The sequence below is a fragment of the Panulirus ornatus genome, chromosome 3 (assembly GCF_036320965.1).
Source record: "Panulirus ornatus isolate Po-2019 chromosome 3, ASM3632096v1, whole genome shotgun sequence".
Classification (NCBI taxonomy): Eukaryota; Metazoa; Arthropoda; class Malacostraca; order Decapoda; family Palinuridae; genus Panulirus; species Panulirus ornatus.
In genome coordinates, this window is record NC_092226.1 from 3,948,772 (window position 1) to 3,971,675 (window position 22,904).

General features: G+C 41.8%; 1 protein-coding gene across 5 annotated transcripts in view; it reads left to right on the forward strand.

The window, feature by feature from the left end:
* LOC139760116 (terminal uridylyltransferase 7-like) overlaps positions 1-22,904 on the forward strand; it is a 303,262-nt gene that overhangs the window by 108,714 nt on the left and 171,644 nt on the right. For all 5 annotated transcript variants that reach the window (XM_071682971.1, XM_071682991.1, XM_071683010.1 and 2 more), the window contains 3 exons: positions 2,707-2,889; positions 14,778-14,929; positions 15,118-15,204. In XM_071682971.1, the coding sequence (XP_071539072.1) occupies positions 2,707-2,889; positions 14,778-14,929; positions 15,118-15,204 (422 nt within the window). The remainder of the gene's footprint in view (positions 1-2,706; positions 2,890-14,777; positions 14,930-15,117; positions 15,205-22,904) is intronic.

The window sequence follows — 22,904 nt, forward strand, 5'->3', positions numbered from 1 at the left end:
GTTGGCCCTTAATCCTCTCTTCACTTCCATCCTTGCACCTCTACCCTTCATTATTCTAGCAAGGTACCCTGAATTGCTCTCTTTCTTATCTATCCTTCCAAATCACCAAACTTACTCAAGACAGCTCTTAAGTACCTAAATTCTCACACCTCTTCCAGTCTCTCTCCCCCCATATCCTTAGCACAATTTAGCGCACTTTTTTCTTTCACCATGTATGGTTTTACAAAATCTGTACTTTCTGTTTTCTTTCAAACTTCATTACTTATACTTGCATTTACCTTCAGTGCCTATTCTTACACTCCACAAAACACGCTTACAACCTTCTGCACTCACAGCAAGCAGCACAATATCATCCACAAACAGCCACAGTGACATCACACAGCCCAGCCTCACACCCACATGCATATCAGAACTTTCACTCAACTCTCCATCCTCTCTTACACATGCATTTCCTCTGCAGTAGAAGGCTATCATTCCATCCAGCGGTTGTCCTCCTACCCCATGTATCCTTAACACATCCCATGAAGCATTCCACTCAGCTCTGTCATATGCTTTCTCCAGATCCATAAAAGCTGCATACAACTTCTTACCTCTTGCTAAATACTTTTCCACGGTCATCTTCACCATAAACATCTGATTCACACATCCCTACATTTCTTAAAACTCCCATCACTCATTCGCTCTATATGTCCAATGTCAACCTTTCCTCACTCATTCTCTTTATGTCCAAACCTTTCAGCACACATCTGCTTTCTCAACCATGCACTTTTTATTACAAGGCCTCTTTCTTACCCTTTCATTACTTACATGATTAAACCACCTCTCACAACTTATTTTCTTCCAACATTTCATTTCCAGCACACCCGCTATCTTCGCAGAGTCTTATCTGTAGCCCATGCCTTACATTTGTATAATGATGTTAGGAGTACCATACCTTCAAACATGCCCACTTTTCCTCTCCCAGGTAATGATCTGTTTTTCCACACATTCTTCAGTGCTCCCAGGACCTTCGCCCCCTCTTCCACTCTATGACTCACTTCTGCTTCCATGGTTCCATTCACTGCCATGTCCATTCTCAGGTATCTAAAACATTTAACTTCCTTCAGTTTTTCTCCGTTCAGACTCACACCTGAGCCACCCTGCCCCTTAACTCTGCTGAATCATATTGCATTGCATTTATTCACATTTACTCCCAACTTCCTCCTTTTACACACCCTACCAAACTGAGTCACCAACTTCTCCAATTTCACTCTTGAATCTGTCACTAGTGCATAGGGCATTATGGGTACAGTGAACCAAAACAAACTCTATGACAATGTTTCCAACTGTTTTACGTAGTTCGTGTGTCAGAAATATATTTCTAATGCTTTTATTGAAGGCATCATAGTCTGTGGAAAGCTGCACCCCTGCTTTTGATTTGGGGATCATAATTGTAACTAGTTAATAAATCTCAAATGATCAAGATGGAACTGGATACTTCTATGCTTTGGATAAGCATTTGAGTGATGTAAATCTACATAGTAGAGGAAGTTTTGTGGAGCAGATTTTATGGTTTATACATTATACACTTGGTGGTGATTAGTTGAACATTATGTGATGTAAAATTACTCATTTGTCAAATTGCAGTAGTATTGTGTTGACAGACTTTATTTGCTGATGAACATCAGGTGATGTAAAGGTACATACTTATTGAATTGCAGTAATACTGTGTTGGCATACAATATGTATTGTGAACATGAAGTGATGAATATTTTCACATTTGTTGCATTTTAGTAATGGGGTAGTTAACATACATGTAACTATAGTAAAACAAAGCTAGTTACCCTCATAGCTGTGCATTTGTTTATAGGTTGTTTTTGACACAATTAGTAATAGGTATAGGACAGTTCTTGTAAGGGTATGAGCACTGGTTGATACAAGGTGATTATGGTGATAGACATCTTGGTGGTATGATGCTGGTGCTTGGTGACAACTTCAACAGTCAATTTGGTCAGTTTGGTTACAATTCCAGTAGGAGTGAGAAATATGTCTGTGTCATGTTGTTTACAGTGAGACATCCGCAGCTCTGATGTAGACCTATTGAGAGTGACTCATTAGTTCAGTGGTAAAGGTATCCAGTTTGAGTATCCCTCACAGTCAAATTCGCTGGAGATAGACACTCTTCTAGGAAGATGGTAGGTCAAAAATCAGGCATAGTCCAAGTATCATGCTGTGGGATGGGGGGAGAGAGTTCAGGTGTGTAAATTAATGAAATATATAAAGGATGGTGTATTGAATTCAGGCAGCCGTTTGGCTGAAAATTTACAATTGAGGAATTACATAACTGGCTGGTCATAATAGAAACTAGCAGATTAATCACAAAAAAATTGAGATCAAGGTGGGGCTGGATACTTCTACTTCTACTCAAGGGAGTATTAAGTTTCAGCTTTTTTAGTTGCATTGAGCATTGACTAAATGTCCATTTGTTGGTGAGTGAACAAGGGGCTCTTTTTTCAAAGTTTTGAGTGTGATTTGGATACATTTCTTTAGGTCTAACATGTGAGTACTTTAACCACATTGTCAGAATGCAAAAATGCATTTTTGTTGGGGTGTCTTGACCTTTACCGATTATGAACCTTTTGAGAAATAAAAGGAAAATGATAGGTCATTGTGTATTAAACTTACACAGAAAAGAACTTTTTAAAAATTGTTTTAATTTTGTTGCAGATCCAGCAGAATTAGGAGACAAATGGCGATGCAGCAACACAGAATGTGTTGGTAAACTATGGCTGGATATGTTTAGGTTCTACACTGTTGGTTATAAAATGACAGATTTTGTCATCAACGTTCGTCAACTGCAACGTATGACAAGAGCTGAAAAAACCTGGAGTAAAAAGATTGCAATAGAAGGTATGTATAAGGATCATGCATTCAGGTTTCATTTGTTGAGATATTCACAGTGAAGATATATTTTTTTATATATTTTATCAGTTAGTTCTCATTTTATAGATTTAAGCTTTGGCTCTGTATGATGACCTGTCAGTCTGTTTTTACCTTTGATGTATACCTGTGGATTTACCTTATCCCAGATATTTTTTATTCTTAAACTCTATTGTTTCCTAAGGATCTACATATATTGGGGCATCATGTTCTGTCAGAGCACTAGGATCTAGATATGATAGATTTATCCCATCCAGCATAGTTTCTAGCTGTCCAAATATCCACCGTACATTGAGACCTGCCAATCTTAGCCACAAAAACCAGACTCCCCCTAAGTGGATTCATAGCTTCAAGCAGGCCTGTTATCAGAAGCTATGTCCACATGTAAGAGAGGTTCAGCCAAGGAAGCTTTACTGTTTATTGAAGTTGATATGATATTTCTTGTGAATTGCAAAATCTGTTTGGAAGACATGATAAGCTTTTTCACTCATCTTTGCTCATTTGATAAGCCCAAATATGTTAATTTTATATGCAGATAGGGAAGTTGTGTGAGTGGTATATAAAAACTTTGAGAAACATGTTTCCTTTGAAGATTTGTCATATGACAGAGATCAGGGTTCAGAGTCTGAATTATAGTCTTTAGTCTGCTGAGGGTAAATTATATTATTAGATGAGCTTGAATTCTCTGATGTTTTGCATTGATCATTATGTTCGATATGTGTAGACCAGCAGGTATTTAGAGTGTTACCATCTTTAAATGAGCTGTCAAGAACTGAAGATGAAAGAGCCTGTGTGATTATGTAAAGATGTCCAACAAAACCAAATATTACACCTAATAGCCATAGCTAGTGATGAGCTAAGTAATGAATATTATGCTGTTATGCTTGAGTAACCAAAAAGATTTAAGCTAATGAGGCAATACATTGCACAGAGTCAGTTTACTTATGGTTTACTTTCTTTACATCCATGTAAAGCATTCTTGTGCCTTGTCTAACAGTTGTCATAACAGAAATAGTCCCCATTTCAGCAGTTGGCCAGATACAATCAGGGAGTGCTTTCTGTGGTTATGTTGTTATTATTATACTTAATCGCTGTTTTCTGCATCAGTGAGGTAGTGCAAGGAAACAGATGAAGAATGGCCCATCCTCTGATATACACATATATATGCATAAACACCCATACACATACATATACATATCCTCATATACATTTATATTAATTTCTTTGTCGCTGTCTCCCGCGTTAGCGAGGTAGCGCAAGGAAACAGATGAAAGAATGGCCCAACCCACCCACATACACATGTAATTACATACACGTCCACACACGCAAATATACATACCTATACATCTCAACGTATACATATATATACACACACAGACATATACATATATACACATGTACATAATTCATACTGTCTGCCTTTATTCATTCCCATCGCCACCTCGCCACACATGAAATAACAACCCCCTCCCCCCTGATGTGTGCGAGGTAACGCTAGGAAAAGACAACAAAGGCCCCATTCGTTCACACTCAGTCTCTAGCTGTCATGTAATAATGCACCGAAACCACAGCTCCCTTTCCACATCCAGGCCCCACAGAACTTTCCATGGTTTACCCCAGACGCTTCACATGCCCTGGTTCAATCCATTGACAGCACGTCGACCCCGGTATACCACATCGTTCCAATTCACTCTATTCCTTGCACGCCTTTCACCCTCCTGCATGTTCAGGCCCCGGTCACTCAAAACCTTTTTCACTCCATCTTACCACCTCCAATTTGGTCTCCCACTTCTCCTCGTTCCCTCCACCTCTGACACATATATCCCTTTCTCAATCTTTCCTCACTCATTCCCATGTGACCAAATCATTTCAAAACACCCACTTCTGCTCTCTCAACCACACTCTTTTTATTACCAAACTTCTCTCTTACCCGATTATTACTCGATCAAACCACCTCACACCACATATTGTCCTCAAACATCTCATTTCCAGCACATCCACCCTCCTGCGCACAACTCTATCCATAGCCCACGCCTCGCAACCATATAACATTGTTGGAACCAATATTCTTTCAAACATACCCATTTTTGCTTTCCGAGATAATGTTCTCGACTTCCACACATTCTTCAAGGCTCCCAGAATTTTTGCCCCCTCCCCCACCCTATGATTCACTTCCGCTTCCATGGTTCCATCCGCTGCCAAATCCACTCCCAGATATCTAAAACACTTCACTTCCTCCAGTTTTTCTCCATTCAAACTTACGTCCCAATTGCCTTGACCCTCAACCCTACAGTACCTAATAACGTTGCTCTTATTCACATTTACTCTCAACTTTCTTCTTTCACACACTTTACCAAACTCAGTCACCAGCTTCTGCAGTTTCTCACATGAATCAGCCACCAGCGCTGTATCATCAGCAAACAACAACTGACTCACTTCCCAAGCTCTCTCATCCCCAACAGACTTCATACTTACCCCTCTTTCCAAAACTCTTGCATTCACCTCCCTAACAACCCCATCCATAAACAAATTAAACAACCATGGAGACATCACACACCCCTGCCGCAAACCTGCATTCACTGAGAACCAATCACTTTCCTCTCTTCCTACATGTACACATGCCTTACATCCTTGATAAAAGCTTTTCACTGCTTCTAACAACTTCCCTCCCACACAATATAATCTTAATACCTTCCACAGAGCATCTCTATCAACTCTTGTATCATATGCCTTCTCCAGATCCATAAATGCTACATACAAATCCATTTGTATTTGTATTTTTTAACTTTCTAAAATGGGAAACAGAAGAAGGAGTCACGCGGGGAGTGCTCATCCTCCTCGAAGGCTCATATTGGGGTGCCTAAATGTGTGTGGATGTAACCAAGATGTGAAAAAAGGAGAGATAGGTAGTATGTTTGAGGAAAGGAACCTGGATGTTTTGGCTCTGAGTGAAACGAAGCTCAAGGGTAAAGGGGAAGAGTGGTTTAGGAATGTCTTGGGAGTAAAGTCAGGGGTTAGTGAGAAGACAAGAGCAAGGGAAGGAGTAGCAATACTCCTGAAACAGGAGTTGTGGGAGTATGTGATAGAATGTAAGAAAGTAAATTCTCGATTAATATGGGTAAAACTGAAAGTTGATGGAGAGAGATGGGTGATTATTGGTGCATATGCACCTGGGCATGAGAAGAAAGATCATGAGAGGCAAGTGTTTTGGGAGCAGCTGAATGAGTGTGTTAGTGGTTTTGATGCACGAGACCGGGTTATAGTGATGGGTGATTTGAATGCAAAGGTGAGTAATGTGGCAGTTGAGGGAATAATTGGTATACATGGGGTGTTCAGTGTTGTAAATGGAAATGGTGAAGAGCTTGTAGATTTATGTGCTGAAAAAGGACTGATGATTGGGAATACCTGGTTTAAAAAGCGAGATATACATAAGTATACTTATGTAAGTAGGAGAGATGGCCAGAGAGCGTTATTGGATTACGTGTTAATTGACAGGCGCGCAAAAGAGAGACTTTTGGATGTTAATGTGCTGAGAGGTGCAACTGGAGGGATGTCTGATCATTATCTTGTGGAGGCTAAGGTGAAGATTTGTATGGGTTTTCAGAAAAGAAGAGTGAATGTTGGGGTGAAGAGGGTGGTGAGAGTAAGTGAGCTTGGGAAGGAGACTTGTGTGAGGAAGTACCAGGAGAGACTGAGTACAGAATGGAAAAAGGTGAGAACAATGGAAGTAAGGGGAGTGGGGGAGGAATGGGATGTATTTAGGGAATCAGTGATGGATTGCGCAAAAGATGCTTGTGGCATGAGAAGAGTGGGAGGTAGGTTGATTAGAAAGGGTAGTGAGTGGTGGGATGAAGAAGTAAGAGTATTAGTGAAAGAGAAGAGAGAGGCATTTGGACGATTTTTGCAGGGAAAAAATGAAATTTAGTGGGAGATGTATAAAAGAAAGAGACAGGAGGTCAAGAGAAAGGTGCAAGAGGTGAAAAAAAGGGCAAATAAGAGTTGGGGTGAGAGAGTATCATTAAATTTTAGGGAGAATAAAAAGATGTTCTGGAAGGAGGTAAATAAAGTGCGTAAGACAAGGGAGCAAATGGGAACTTCAGTGAAGGGCGCAAATGGGGAGGTGATAACAAGTAGTGGTGATGTGAGAAGGAGATGGAGTGAGTATTTTGAAGGTTTGTTGAATGTGTTTGATGATAGAGTGGCAGATATAGGGTGTTTTGGTCAAGGTGGTGTGCAAAGTTAGAGGGTTAGGGAAAATGATTTGGTAAACAGAGAAGAGGTAGTAAAAGCTTTGCGGGAGATGAAAGCCGGCAAGGCAGCAGGTTTGGATGGTATTGCAGTGGAATTTATTAAAAAAGGGGGTGACTGTATTGTTGACTGGTTGGTAAGGTTATTTAATGTATGTATGACTCATGGTGAGGTGCCTGAGGATTGGCGGAATGCGTGCATAGTGCCATTGTACAAAGGCAAAGGGGATAAGAGTGAGTGCTCAAATTACAGAGGTATAAGTTTGTTGAGTATTCCTGGTAAATTATATGGGAGGATATTGATTGAGAGGGTGAAGGCATGTACAGAGCATCAGATTGGGGAAGAGCAGTGTGGTTTCAGAAGTGGTAGAGGATGTGTGGATCAAGTGTTTGCTTTGAAGAATGTATGTGAGATATACTTAGAAAAGCAAATGGATTTGTATGTAGCATTTATGGATCTGGAGAAGGCATATGATAGAGTTGATAGAGATGCTCTGTGGAAGGTATTAAGAATATATGGTGTGGGAGGCAAGTTGTTAGAAACAGTGAAAAGTTTTTATCGAGGATGTAAGGCATGTGTACGTGTAGGAAGAGAGGAAAGTGATTGGTTCTCAGTGAATGTAGGTTTGCGGCAGGGGTGTGTGATGTCTCCATGGTTGTTTAATTTGTTTATGGATGGGGTTGTTAGGGAGGTGAATGCAAGAGTTTTGGAAAGAGGGGCAAGTATGAAGTCTGTTGGGGATGAGAGAGCTTGGGAAGTGAGTCAGTTGTTGTTCGCTGATGATACAGCGCTGGTGGCTGATTCATGTGAGAAACTGCAGAAGCTGGTGACTGAGTTTGGTAAAGTGTGTGAAAGAAGAAAGTTAAGAGTAAATGTGAATAAGAGCAAGGTTATTAGGTACAGTAGGGTTGAGGGTCAAGTCAATTGGGAGGTGAGTTTGAATGGAGAAAAACTGGAGGAAGTGAAGTGAAGTGAAGCGGGAGACAGAAAAAAAAAAAAAAAAAAAAAAAAAAAAAATCCATTTGTTTTTCTAAGTATTTCTCACATACATTCTTCAAAGCAAACACCTGATCCACACATCCTCTACCACTTCTGAAACCACACTGCTCCCCCCCAATTTGATGCTCTGTACATGCCTTCACCCTCTCACTCAGTACCCTCCCATATATTTTCCCAGGAATACTCAACACCCCCCCCCCCCCCCCCCACTGTCTCCCGTGTTTGCGAGGTAGCGCAAGGGAACAGACGAAAGAAATGGCCCAACCCACCCCCAATACACATGTATATACATACGTCCACACACGCAAATATACATACCTACACAGCTTTCCATGGTTCACCCCAGACGCTTCACATGCCCTGATTCAATCCACTGACAGCACGTCAACCCCGGTATACCACATTGATCCAATTCACTCTATTCCTTGCCCGCCTTTCACCCTCCTGCATGTTCAGGCCCCGATCACTCAAAATCTTTTTCACTCCATCTTTCCACCTCCAATTTGGTCTCCCACTTCTCCTCGTTCCCTCCACCTCTGACACATATATCCTCTTGGTCAATCTTTCCTCACTCATTCTCTCCATGTGCCCAAACCATTTCAAAACACCCTCTTCTGCTCTCTCAACCACGCTCTTTTTATTTCCACACATCTCTCTTACCCTTACGTTACTTACTCGATCAAACCACCTCACACCACACATTGTCCTCAAACATCTCATTTCCAGCACATCCACCCTGCTGTGCACAACTCTATCCATAGCCCACGCCTCACAACCATACAACATTGTTGGAACCACTATTCCTTCAAACATACCCATTTTTGCTTTCCGAGGTAATGTTCTCGACTTCCACACATTCTTCAAGGCTCCCAGGATTTTCGCCCCCTCCCCCACCCTATGATTCACTTCCGCTTCCATGGTTCCATCCGCTTTTATTCTCCCTAAAGTTTAATGATACTGTCTCACCCCAACTCTCATTTGCCCTCTTTTTCACCTCTTGCACCTTTCTCTTGACCTCCTGTCTCTTTCTTTTATACATCTCCCACTCATTTGCATTATTTCCCTGCAAAAATTGTCCAAATGCCTCTCTCTTCTCTTTCACTAATAATCTTACTTCTTCATCCCACCACTCACTACCCTTTCTAATCTGCCCACCTCCCACGCTACTCATGCCACAAGCATCTTTTTTTTCGCAAGTCATCACTGCTTCCCTAAATATATCCCATTTCTCCCCCACTCCCCTTACATCCTTTGTTCTCACCTTTTTCCATTCTGTACTCAGTCTCTCCTGGTACTTCCTCACACAAGTCTCTTTTTATTCTTTCTAAAGTTTAATGATACTCTCTCACCATAACTCTCATTTGCCCTCTTTTGCAACCCTTGCACCTTCCTCTTGACCTCCTGCTGCGTTCTTTTATACATCTCCCAGTCGTTTGCACTCCTTCCTTGTAAGTATCGTCCAAAAGCCTCTCTTTTCTCTTTCAATAACTACTTTACTTCTTCAGTCCACTTCTCACTACCTTTTCTAATCTGCCCACCTCCCATCTTTCTCATGCCACATGCATCTTTTGCATATGCCATCACTGCTTCCCTGAATGCATCTCTTTCCTTACCCACTCCTTTCTCGTCATTTGCTCTTACCTTTTGCCATTCTACACTCAATCTCTCCTGGTGCTTCCTCACACAAGTATCCTTTCCAAGCTCACTTACTCACCACTCTTTTCTCCCCAGCATTCTCTCTTCCTTTTTGAAAACCTCTCCGAATCTTCACCTCCACAAGATAGTGATCTAACATCCCTCCAGCTACCCCTCTCAGCTTATTAACAACCAGAAGTCTCTCTTTTACACGCCTGTCAATTAACATGTAATCCAATAGTGCCCAATGACCATCTCCTACTCACATGTGTATGCTTATGTATATCTGTCTTTTTAAACCAGATATTCCAAATCACCTGTCTTTTTTCAGTGCACAAGTCCACAAGCTCTTTACCATTTCCATTCACAACGCTGAATATCCCATGTACACCAGTTATACCCTCAAGTGCCACTTTACTCACTTTTGCATTTAATCACCTATCACCATTACCTGGTATCTTGCATCAACCTGCTGACACACTCACTCAGCTACTCCCAAAACACTTGCCTCTCATGATCTTCCTTCTCATGACCATATGCATAAGCATCTCTCTCCATCCACTTTCAGTTTTATCCACATCAGTCTAGAATTTCCTTTCTTACTATCACACTTTCCCACAACTGCTTCAGGATTAGTGCTACTCCTTCCTTAGATCTTGTCCTCTCACCAACCCCTGACCTCTCCCAAGACTTTTCCAAACCATTCTTTCCTCTTCCCCTTGAGCTTCGTTTCACTCAGAGCTAGAACATCCAGGTTTCTTTCCTGACAATCATTGGCAACCAATCACTTTCCTCTCTTCCTACTTGTCCACATGCCTTACATCCTTGGTAAAAACTTTTCATTGCTTCTTGCAACTTCCCTTCCACACCATATACTCTTAATACTATCCATATACTATCTTAATACTATGTGGCGGGGTGGCGATGGGAATAAATAAAGGCAGACAGTATGAATTATGTACATGTGGATATATGTATATGTCTGTTTGTGTATATATATGTATACGTTGAGATGTATAGGTATGTATTTTTGCGAGTTTGGATGTGTATGTATATACATGTGTATGTGGGTGGGTTGGGCCATTTTTTCGTCTGTTTCCTTGCGCTACCTCGCTAACGCGGGAGACAGTGACAAAGAAAAAAAAAAAAAAATCCACAAAGCATCTCTATCAACCCCTATCATATGCCTTCTCCAGATTCATAAATGCTACATGCAAATCCATCTGTTTTTCTAAGTATTTCTCACATACATTCTTCAAAGCAAACACCTGACCCAGACATCTTCTACCACTTCTGAAACCACACTGCTCTTCCCCAATCTGATGCTTTGTACATGCCTTTCCCCTCTCAATCAATACCTTCCCATACATTTTCCCAGGAATACTCAGCAAAGTTATACCTCTGTAGTATGAACACTCACCTTTATCCCCTTTGCCTTTGTACAATGGCACTATGCATGCATTCCCACAATCCTCAGGCACTTCACCATGAACCATCCATACATTGAATGTCTTTACCAGCCAGTCAACAACACATTCACCCCCTTTTTAATAAATTCCGGTGCAGTACCATCCAAACCCGCTGCCTTGCCAGCTTTCATCTTCTGCAAAGCTTTCACAACCTCTTCTCTGTTTACCAAGCCTTACACACATACATATATTTCTTTTCTTTTCTTTCTTTCTTTCAAACTATTTGCCATTTCCCGCGTTAGCGAGGTAGCGTTAAGAACAGAGGACTGGGCCTTGGAGGGAATATCCTCACCTGGCCCCCTTCTTTGTTCCTTGTTTTGGAAAATTAAAAAAAAACAAGAGGGGAAGATTTCCAGCCCCCCGCTCCCTCCCCTTTTAGTCGCCTTCTACGACACGCAGGGAATACGTGGGAAGTATTCTTTCTCCCCTATCCCCAGGGATAATATATTTTTTTTTTTTTTTTTTTTTTTTTTTTTTTGTCGCTGTCTCCCGCGTTTGCGAGGTAGCGCAAGGAAACAGACGAAAGAAATGGCCCAACCCCCATACACACGTACATACACACGTCCACACACGCAAATATACATACCTACACAGCTTTCCATGGTTTACCCCAGACGCTTCACATGCCTTGATTCAATCCACTGACAGCACGTCAACCCCTGTATACCACATCGCTCCAATTCACTCTATTTCTTGCCCTCCTTTCACCCTCCTGGATGTTCAGGCCCCGATCACACAAAATCTTTTTCACTCCATCTTTCCACCTCCAATTTGGTCTCCCTCTTCTCCTCGTTCCCTCCACCTCCGACACATATATCCTCTTGGTCAATCTTTCCTCACTCATTCTCTCCATGTGCCCAAACCATTTCAAAACACCCTCTTCTGCTCTCTCAACCACGCTCTTTTTATTTCCACACATCTCTCTTACCCTTACGTTACTTACTCGATCAAACCACCTCACACCACACATTGTCCTCAAACATCTCATTTCCAGCACATCCATCCTCCTGCGCACAACTCTATCCATATATTATACATATATTTATATATACATATACATACGTATACATATATACACATGTACTTATTCATACTTGCTTGCCTTCATCCTTTCCTGGAACCACCGTACCCCACAGGAAACAGCATCACCACCTCATATGTCAGCAGGGTAGCACAAGAAAACATGAAGAAAAGCCATATCTGCTCACATCCATGCATGAGCCATCATGTGTATTGCACCGAAACCATAGCTCCCTGTCCACATCCAAGCCCCACAGACATTTCCATGGATTACTTCAGATGTTTCACATGCCTTGGTTCTGTTCATTGATGGCACGTTGACCCTAGTATATCACATCATTCCAATTTACTCTATTCTGTGCCTGCCTTTCACCCTCTTGCATGTTCAGGCCCTGATTGCTCAAAATATTTTATTCTAACTTTCCTACTCCAATTTGGTCTCCTCGTTCTCCTTGTTCCTTCCACTTATGACACATATATCCTCTTCATCAACCCTCCTCACTCGTTTTATCCATATGTCCAATCCATATCACAGATCTCTCTTACCCTTTTGTTACTTGCTAGATCAAAGCACTGCCTACCACCTATTGCCCCCAAACATTTGATTTTTAGTACATCAACCCTCCTCCATACATCCTTATCTATAACCCAGGCCATGCAACCATATAATATTGTTGGAACTACTATTCCTTCAAACATACCCATTTTTGCTCTCCGAGATAATGTTCTCTCCACACATTCTTCATTGCTCCCAGAACATTCACCCTTCTCCCCCACCCTATGATTTGCCTCCACTTCCATGGTTCCATTTGCTGCCAAGTCCACTCCTAGGTATCTGAAACACTTCATTTCCTCCAATTTTTCTCCATTCAGATTTACCTCCCAACTAACTTGTCCCTCTACCTTGCTAAACCCGACAACCTTGTTTTTATTCATAATTATTCTCAACTTTCTCCTTTCACACACACTTTTGAACTCAGTCACCAACTTCTACAGTTTCTCACTCGAATCAGCCACCAGTGCTTATCATCAGCGAGTAACAGTGACTCACTTATCATGCCTTCTCATCCCTAGTAGACTGCATACTTGCCCCTCTCCCCAAGACTCTTGCATTTTCTTGTCACCACCTCATCCATAAACAAGTTAAATATCGTTGGAGACATCACACACCTCTGCCACAGACCAACTTTCACAGGGAACCATTCACTTTCTTTTCTTCTTTGCCTTCTCCAGATCCATAAATGCCACATATAAAGCCATCTGTTTGTCTAAGTATTTTTCACACATCCTTCAAAGCAAACACCTGATCCACACATCTTCTACAGCTTCGGAAAACACATTGTTCCTCGCCAGTCTGATGCTCTGTACATTCCTTTACCCTCTGAATCATTACCCTCCCATACAATTTTCCAGGTATACTCAACAAACTTGTGCTTCTGTAGTTTGAAGACTCGCCTTTATCTTCTTTTCCTTTATACATTGGCATTATACATGCATTCTACCAGTCCTCAGACACTTTATTATTATCCGTACGTACATACATTGAATACCCTTACCATCCAATCAGTAGGTAGTATTTGGTAGGCAGCCAACGACCAGGGAGATATATTGCCAGTACTACCTGGCAGAGTATCAGGAGGGTCACTGTCATCTGCTTATTGAGTCAGCACTTTACTGATTGTTAAGTTGCACTCCTCTAACCCGGGTAACTGTCTTTTCTTTCTGCCTCATTAATGTGTGGACTACTGGCATTCTGTCCATAAACATACAATTTCTCCTTGTCATATGTAACATTTGCCAACACTTACCTCATGCAGCTTATTCTTCATAACTAGATTTTCCTGTAGCAATCACTATGTGCTAGCCCTGCCTTTTGGCAAAATGGTAGGAGCAGTAGAAAGAAGTAATGTGAAGGAACATTTAGGTAGGATTATTAGGTATATGTAGTAGAAAGGAGCATTAGTTAGAAGCAGTCATTAGGAACATTAGTGGAAGCCTTTTCAAACACAGCACTGGACCTGCCCTCTGCCAGTGGCCCGTTAAGAGTGAGGCACTGAAGGCTAAGAAGCAGCACTGGAATTCTTTAGTTATGGAGACTGTTGCAGTTGTCACCCATTTGGGGGAGTTTCAATTGGAACAGGTGTCAGAGATATAGATAGATAGATAGATAGATAGCTAAACCAATCAGTGACACAGTCACTCTGTTTCTTCATAAATTCAACTGGAGTACCATCCACTCCCACTACTTTACCAGATATCATTTGCAATGCTTTCACTGCTTCTTCTTCTCTTCAATAAACCAAGTTCCATGACTCACTCGCTTCACATATCACCCCAACCAAAACACCCTGCATCTGCCACTCTTTGATCAAACACACTCAACAGTCCTTCAAAATACTCACTCCATCTCCTCCTCACACCATTACTCTGTAAATTGAATTTGAAACATAATGCATTTACTTTTGTTGTCTTATTTTTTTCTAACAGATCCTTTCCTGCAGAAGAGAAATCTAACTCGAACTGTGAGCGGTAACCCTGTGTTTGAATACATTGTTGACCGTTTCAAGACCACCTATAAGTACTTTGCCATTCCTCAGTTATCTTATGGACCTCTTTTCTTCCACATTGTTGTTAGAGAGGTAATTGTCTTTGGATTTATACTTAGCACTGCAATCACCACTTAAAACTCAATCATACCACATTCCTTTGTTTGTAAGATTTGATAATGACCGTGGTTGTTAGATCAGTTAATAGTAAGTTTCACCTGTAATGCCACATTAAGTCAGTTTAAGATGTGAATTTTAATATATTTTCATTTCTATATCAGGCAAAGGCTGTCAGTGGGTCCAAGAATGTGTCTGGCTCAAGTCAGAAGAGCAAGAAAGGGGATCTGCTGTTGGAATCAATTGAAAAGGTGAAAAATCCTCTTATTTAAACTTATGCTTGCTTCTTTTTAATAATTTTATTTAGTTCATTTATGTTCCTTTGAGAAATGTACAGGTACCAAGATTTTGCTGTTTGTGCTTGTTGCCTATTCTAGGTAAAGTTTATATATTTTATTTATTTATTATACTTTGTTGCTTTCTCCCATGTTAGCGAAGTAGTGCAAGGGAACAGACGAAAGAATGGCCCAACCCACCCACATACACATGCATATACATACACGTCCACACACGCACATATACTTACCTTTACATCTCAAGGTATACATATATATATACACACTCAGACATATACATATATACACATGTACACAATTCATACTGTGTGCCCTCATTCATTCCTGTCGCCACCCCACCACACATGAAATGACAGCCCCGTCCCCTCGCATGTGCTTGAGGTAGCGCTAGGAAAAGACAACAAAGGCCATGTTTGTTCACACTCAGTCTCTAGCTCTCATATATAATGCACCGAAACCACAGCTCCCTTTCCACATCCAGGCCGCACAAAATTTCCATGGTTTACCCCAGACACTTCACATGCCCTGGTGCAATCCATTGACAGCACGTCGACCCTGGTATACCACATCGTTCCAATTCACTCTATTCCTTGCATGCCTTTCACCCTCCTGCATGTTCAGGCCCCGATCACTCAAAATCTTTTTCACTCCATCTTTCCCCCTCCAATTTGGTCTCCCACTTCTCCTCGTTCCCTCCACCTCTGACACATATATCCTCTTTCTCAATCTTTCCTCACTCATTCTCTCCATGTGATCAAACATTTCAAAACACCCTCTTCTGCTCTCTCAACCACACTCTTTTTACCAAGACACATCTCTCTTACCCTTTTATTACTTACTCGATCAAACCACCTCTCACCACATATTGTTCTCAAACATCTCATTTCCAGCACATCCACCCTCCTGCGCACAACTCTATCTATAGCCCACACTTCTTAACCATACAACATTGTTGGAACTACTATTCCTTCAAACATACCCATTTTTGCTTTCCAAGATAACGTTCTCGACTTCCACACATTCTTCAATGCTCCCAGAACTTTGGCCCCCTCCCCCACTCTATGATTCACTTCTGCTTTCATGGTTCCATCTGCTGCTAAGTCCACTCCCAGATATCTAAAACACTTCACTTCCTCCAGATTTTCTCCATTTAAACTTACCTCCCAATTAACTTGTCCCTCAACCCTACTGTACCTAATAACCTTGCTCTTATTCACATTTACTCTCAGCTTTCTTCTTTCACACCCTTTACCAAACTCAGTCACCAGCTTCTGCAGTTTCTCACCCGAATCAGCCACCAGCTCTGTATCATCAGCGAACAACAACTGACTCACTTCCCAAGCTGTCTCATCCACAACAGACTGCATACTTGACCCTCTCTTGAAAACTCTTGCATTCACCTCCCAAACCACCCCATCCTTAAACAAATTAAACAACCATGGAGACATCAAACACCCCTGCTGCAAACCTACATTCACTGAGAACCAATCACTTTCCTCTCTTCCTGCGCGTACACATACCTTACATCCTCGATACAAACTTTTCACTGCTTCTAACAACTTGCCTCCCACACCATATATTCTTAACACCTTCCACAGAGCATCTCTATCAACTCTTATCATATGCCTTCTCCAGATCCATAAATGCTACATACAAATCCATTTGTTTTTCTAAGTATTTCTCACATACATTCTTCAAAGCAAACACCTGATCCACACATCCTCTACCACTTCTGAAACCACACTGCTGTTCCCCAATCTGATGCTCTGGACATGCCCTCACCCTCTCAATTAATACCCTCCCATACAATTTCCCAGGAATACTCAACAAACGTATACCTCTGTAATTTGAGCACTCACTTTTATCCCCTTCCAATTCACTCTATTCCTTGCACGCCTTTCACCCTCCTGCATGTTCAGGCCCCGATCATTCAAAATCCATTTCACTCCATCATTCCACCTCCAATTTGGTCTCCCACTTCTCCTTGTTCCCTCCACCTTTGACACATATATCCTCTTTGTCAATCTTTCCTCACTCATTCTCTCCATGTGACCAGACCATTTCAAAACACCCTCTTCTGCTCTCCCAACCACACTCTTTTTATTACCACACATCTCTCTTACCCTGTTATTACTTACTCGATCAAACCACCTTACACCACATATTGTCCTCAAACATCTCATTTCCAGTACATCCACCCTCCTCCGCACACCTCTATCTATAGCCCACGCCTTGCAACCATATAACATTGTTGGAACTACTATTCCTTCAAACATACCCATTTTTGCTTTCCAAGATAATGTTCTCGACTTCCACACATTCTTCAACACTCCCAGAATTTTGCCTCCTCCCCCACCCTATGATTCACTTCTCCTTCCATGGTTCCATCTGCTGCTAAGTCCGCTCCCAGATATCTAAAACACTTCACTTCCTCCAGATTTCCTCCATTTAAACTTACCTCCCAATTAGCTTGTCCCTCAACCCTACTGTACCTAATAACCTTGCTCTTATTCACATTTACTCTCAGCTTTCTTCTTTCACACACTTTACCAAAGTCAGTCACCAGCTTCTGTAGATTCTCACCCGAATCAGCCACCAGCTTTGTATCATCAGCGAACAACAACTAACTCACTTCCCAAGCTCTCTCATCCACAACAGACTGCATACTTGACCCTCTCTTGAAAACTCTTGCATTCACCTCCCAAACCACCCCATCCTTAAACAAATTAAACAACCATGGAGACATCAAACACCCCTGCTGCAAACCTACATTCACTGAGAACCAATCACTTTCCTCTCTTCCTGCACGTACACATACCTTACATCCTCGATACAAACTTTTCACTGCTTCTAACAACTTGCCTCCCACACCATATATTCTTAACACCTTCCACAGAGCATCTCTATCAACTCTTATCATATGCCTTCTCCAGATCCATAAATGCTACATACAAATCCATTTGTTTTTCTAAGTATTTCTCACATACATTCTTCAAAGCAAACACCTGATCCACACATCCTCTACCACTTCTGAAACCACACTGCTGTTCCCCAATCTGATGCTCTGGACATGCCCTCACCCTCTCAATTAATACCCTCCCATACAATTTCCCAGGAATACTCAACAAACGTATACCTCTGTAATTTGAGCACTCACTTTTATCCCCTTCCAATTCACTCTATTCCTTGCACGCCTTTCACCCTCCTGCATGTTCAGGCCCCGATCATTCAAAATCCATTTCACTCCATCATTCCACCTCCAATTTGGTCTCCCACTTCTCCTTGTTCCCTCCACCTTTGACACATATATCCTCTTTGTCAATCTTTCCTCACTCATTCTCTCCATGTGACCAGACCATTTCAAAACACCCTCTTCTGCTCTCCCAACCACACTCTTTTTATTACCACACATCTCTCTTACCCTGTTATTACTTACTCGATCAAACCACCTTACACCACTTATTGTCCTCAAACATCTCATTTCCAGTACATCCACCCTCCTCCGCACACCTCTATCTATAGCCCACGCCTTGCAACCATATAACATTGTTGGAACTACTATTCCTTCAAACATACCCATTTTTGCTTTCCAAGATAATGTTCTCGACTTCCACACATTCTTCAACACTCCCAGAATTTTGCCTCCTCCCCCACCCTATGATTCACTTCCGCTTCCATGGTTCCATCCGCTGCCAAATCCACTCCCATATCTAAAACACTTCACTTCCTCCAGTTTTTCTCCATTCAAACTTACTTCCCAATTGACTTGTCCCTCAACCTTACTGCACCTAATAACTTTGCTCTTATTCACATCTACTCTCAGCTCTCTTCTTTCACACACTTTATCAAGCTCAGTCACCAGCTTCTGCAGTTTCTCACATGAATCAGCCACAAGCGCTGTATCATCAGCAAACAACAACTGACTCACTTCCCAAGCTCTCTCATCCACAACAGACTTCATACTTGCCCCTCTTTCCAAAACTCTTGCATTCACCTCCCTAACAACCCCATCCATAAACAAATTAAACAACCATGGAGACATCACACACCCCTGCCGCAAACCTACATTTACTGAAAATCAATCACTTTCCTCTCTTCCTACATGTACACATGCCTTACATCCTCGATAAAAACTTGTCACTGCTTCTAACAACTTGCCTCCCACACCATACATTCTTAATACCTTCCACAGAGCATCTCTATGAACTCTATCGTATGCCTTCTCCAGATTCATAAATGCTACACAGAAATCCATTTGCTTTTCTAAGTATTTCTCACATACATTCTTCAAAGCAAACATCTGATGCTCTGTACATGCCTTCACCCTCATTTACCAAGAATACTCAACAAACTTATACATCTGTAATTTGCCTTTGTACAATGGCACTATGCAAGCATTCCGCCAATCCTCGGGCACCTTACCGTGAATCATACATACATTAGATAACCTTACCAACCAGTCAACAATACAGTCACCCCCTTTTTCCACTGCAATACCATCCAAACCTGCTTTCATCTTCCGCAATGCTTTTACTACCTCTTCTCTGTTTACCAAATCATTTTTCCTAACCCTCTCACTTTGCACACCACCTCAACCAAAACACCCTATATCTGCCTCTCATTCATCAAACACATTCAACGAACCTTCAAAATACTCACTACATCTCCTCACATCACCACTACTTGTTATCACCTCCCCATTAGCGCCCTTCACTAAAGTTCCCATTTGTTCCCTTGTCTTACGCACTTTATTTACCTCCTTCCAAAACATCTTTTTATTCTCCTTAAAATTTAATGATACTGTCTCACCCCATCTCTCATTTGCCCTCTTTTTCACCTCTTGCACCTTTCTCTTTACCTCCTGCCTCTTTCTTTTATACATCTCCCACTCATTTGCATTATTCCCCTGCAAAAATCGTCCGAATGCCTCTCTCTCCTCTTTCACTAATAATCTTACTTCTTCATCCCACCACTCACTACCCTTTCTAATCTGCCCACCTCCCACGCTACTGATGCCACAAGCATCTTTTGTGCAAGCCATCACTGCTTCCCTAAATACCTCCCATTCCTCCCCCACTCCCCTTACCTCCTTTGTAATCACCTTCTTCCATTCTGTACTCAGTCTCTCCTGATACTTCCTCACACAAGTCTCCTTCCAAGCTCACTTACTCTCACCATTCTGTTCACCCCAACATTCTCTCTTCTTTTCTGAAAACCTCTACGAATCTTCACCTTCGCCTCCACAAGATAATGATCAGACATCCCTCCAGTTGCACCTCTCAGCACATTAACATCCAAAAGTCTCTCTTTCATGCGCCTATCAATTAATACATAATCCAATAATGCTTTCTGGCCATCTCTCCTACTTACATACGTATACTTATGTATATCTCTCTTTTTAAACCAGGTATTCCCAATCACCAGTCCTTTTTCAGCACATAAATCTACAAGCTCTTCACCATTTCCATTTACAACACTGAACAACCCATGTATACCAATTATTCCCTCAACTGCCACATTACTCACCTTTGCATTCAAATCACCCATCACTATAACCTGGTCTCTTGCATCAAAACCACTAACACACTCATTCAGCTGCTCCTAGAACACTTGCCTCTCATGATCTTTCTTCTCATGCCCAGGTGCATATGCACCAATAATCACCCATCTCTCTCCATCAACTTTCAGTTTTACTCATATCAATCTAGAGTTTACTTTCTTACACTCTATCACATACTCCCACAACTCCTGTTTCAGGAGTAGTGCTACTCCTTCCCTTGCTCTTGTCCTCTCACTAACCCTTGACTATACTCCCAAGACATTCCCAGACCACTCTTCCCCTTTACCCTTGAGCTTCATTTCACTCAGAGCCAAAACATCCAGGTTCCTTTCCTCAAACATACTACCTATCTCTCCTTTTTTCTCATCTTGGTTACATCCACACACATTTAGACACCCCAATCTGAGCCTTCGAGGAGGATGATCACTCCCCGCGTGACTCCTTCTTCTGTTTCCCCTTTTAGAAAGTTAAAATACAAGGAGGGGAGGGTTTCTACCCCCTCCGCGGGAGACAGCGACAAAGCAAAATAAATGAATAGATAGATATGTTTATTATACTTTGTCTCTTTCTCCCGCATTAGCGAGTAACACAAGGAAACAGACGAAAGAATGGCCCAACCCACCCACATAAACATGTATATACATACATGTCCACACACGCAAATATACATACCTTTACATCTCAACGTTATTTATGTATTTATTTTGCTTTGTCACTGTCTCCCGCGTTAGCGAGACCGCAAGGAAACAGACGAAAGAATGGCCAAACCCACCCACATACACATATATATACATACACGTCCACACACGCAAAGATACATACCTATACATCTCAATGTACACATATATGTACACACACAGACATATACATATATACACATGTACATAATTCATACTGTCTGCCTTTATTTATTCCCATCGCCACCTCGCCACACATGGAATAACAACCCCCTCCCCCCTCGTGTGTGCGAGGTGGCGCTAGGAAAGGACAAGAAAGGCCCCATTCATTCACACTCATTCTCTAGCTGTCATGTAATAATGCAGCGAAACCACAGCTCCCTTTCCAAATCCAGGCCCACAGAACTTTCCATGGTATACCCCAGATGTTTCAGTTGCCTTGGTTCAATCCATTGACAGCACGTCGACCCCGGTATACCACATCAATCCAATTCACTCTATTCCTTGCACACCTTTCACCCTCCTGCATGTTCAGGCCCTGATCACTGAAAATCTTTTTCACTACATCTTTCCACCTCCAATTTGGTCTCCCACTTCTCCTCGTACCCTCCACCTCTGACACATATATCCTCTTGGTCAATCTTTCCTCACTCATTCTCTCCATGTGACCAAACCATTTCAAAACACCCTCTTCTGTTTTCTCAACCACACTCTTTTTATTACCACACATCTCTCTTACCCTATTATTACTTACTCGATCAACCACCTCACACCACATATTGTCCTCAAACATCTCATTTCCAGCACATCCACCCTCCTGCGCACAACTCTATCCATAGCCCACGCCTTGCAACCATATAACATTGTTGGAACCATTATTCCTTCAAATATACCCATTTTTGCTTTCCGAGATAATGTTCTCGACTTCCAAACATTCTTCAAGGGTCTCAGAATTTTTGCCCCCTCCCCCACCCTATGATTCACTTCTGCTTCCATGGTTCCATCTGCTGCCAGATCCACTCCCAGATATCTAAAACACTTTACTTCCTCCAGTTTTTCTATGTTCATCTCAACGTATACATATATATACCCACACAGACATATACATATATACACATATACATAATTCATACTGTTTGCCCTTATTCATTCCCGTCGCCACCCCACCACACATGAAATGACAACCCCCTCCCCGTCGCTTGTGCTCGAGGTAGCACTAGGAAAAGACAACAAAGGCCACATTCATTCACACTCAGTCTCTAGCTGACATGTACAATGCACCGAAACCACAGCTCTCTTTCCATATCCAGGCCCCACAAAACTTTCCATGGTTTACCCCAGATGTTTCAGTTGCCCTGGTTCAATCCATTGACAGCACGTCGACCCCGGTATACCACATCGTTCCAATTCACTCTATT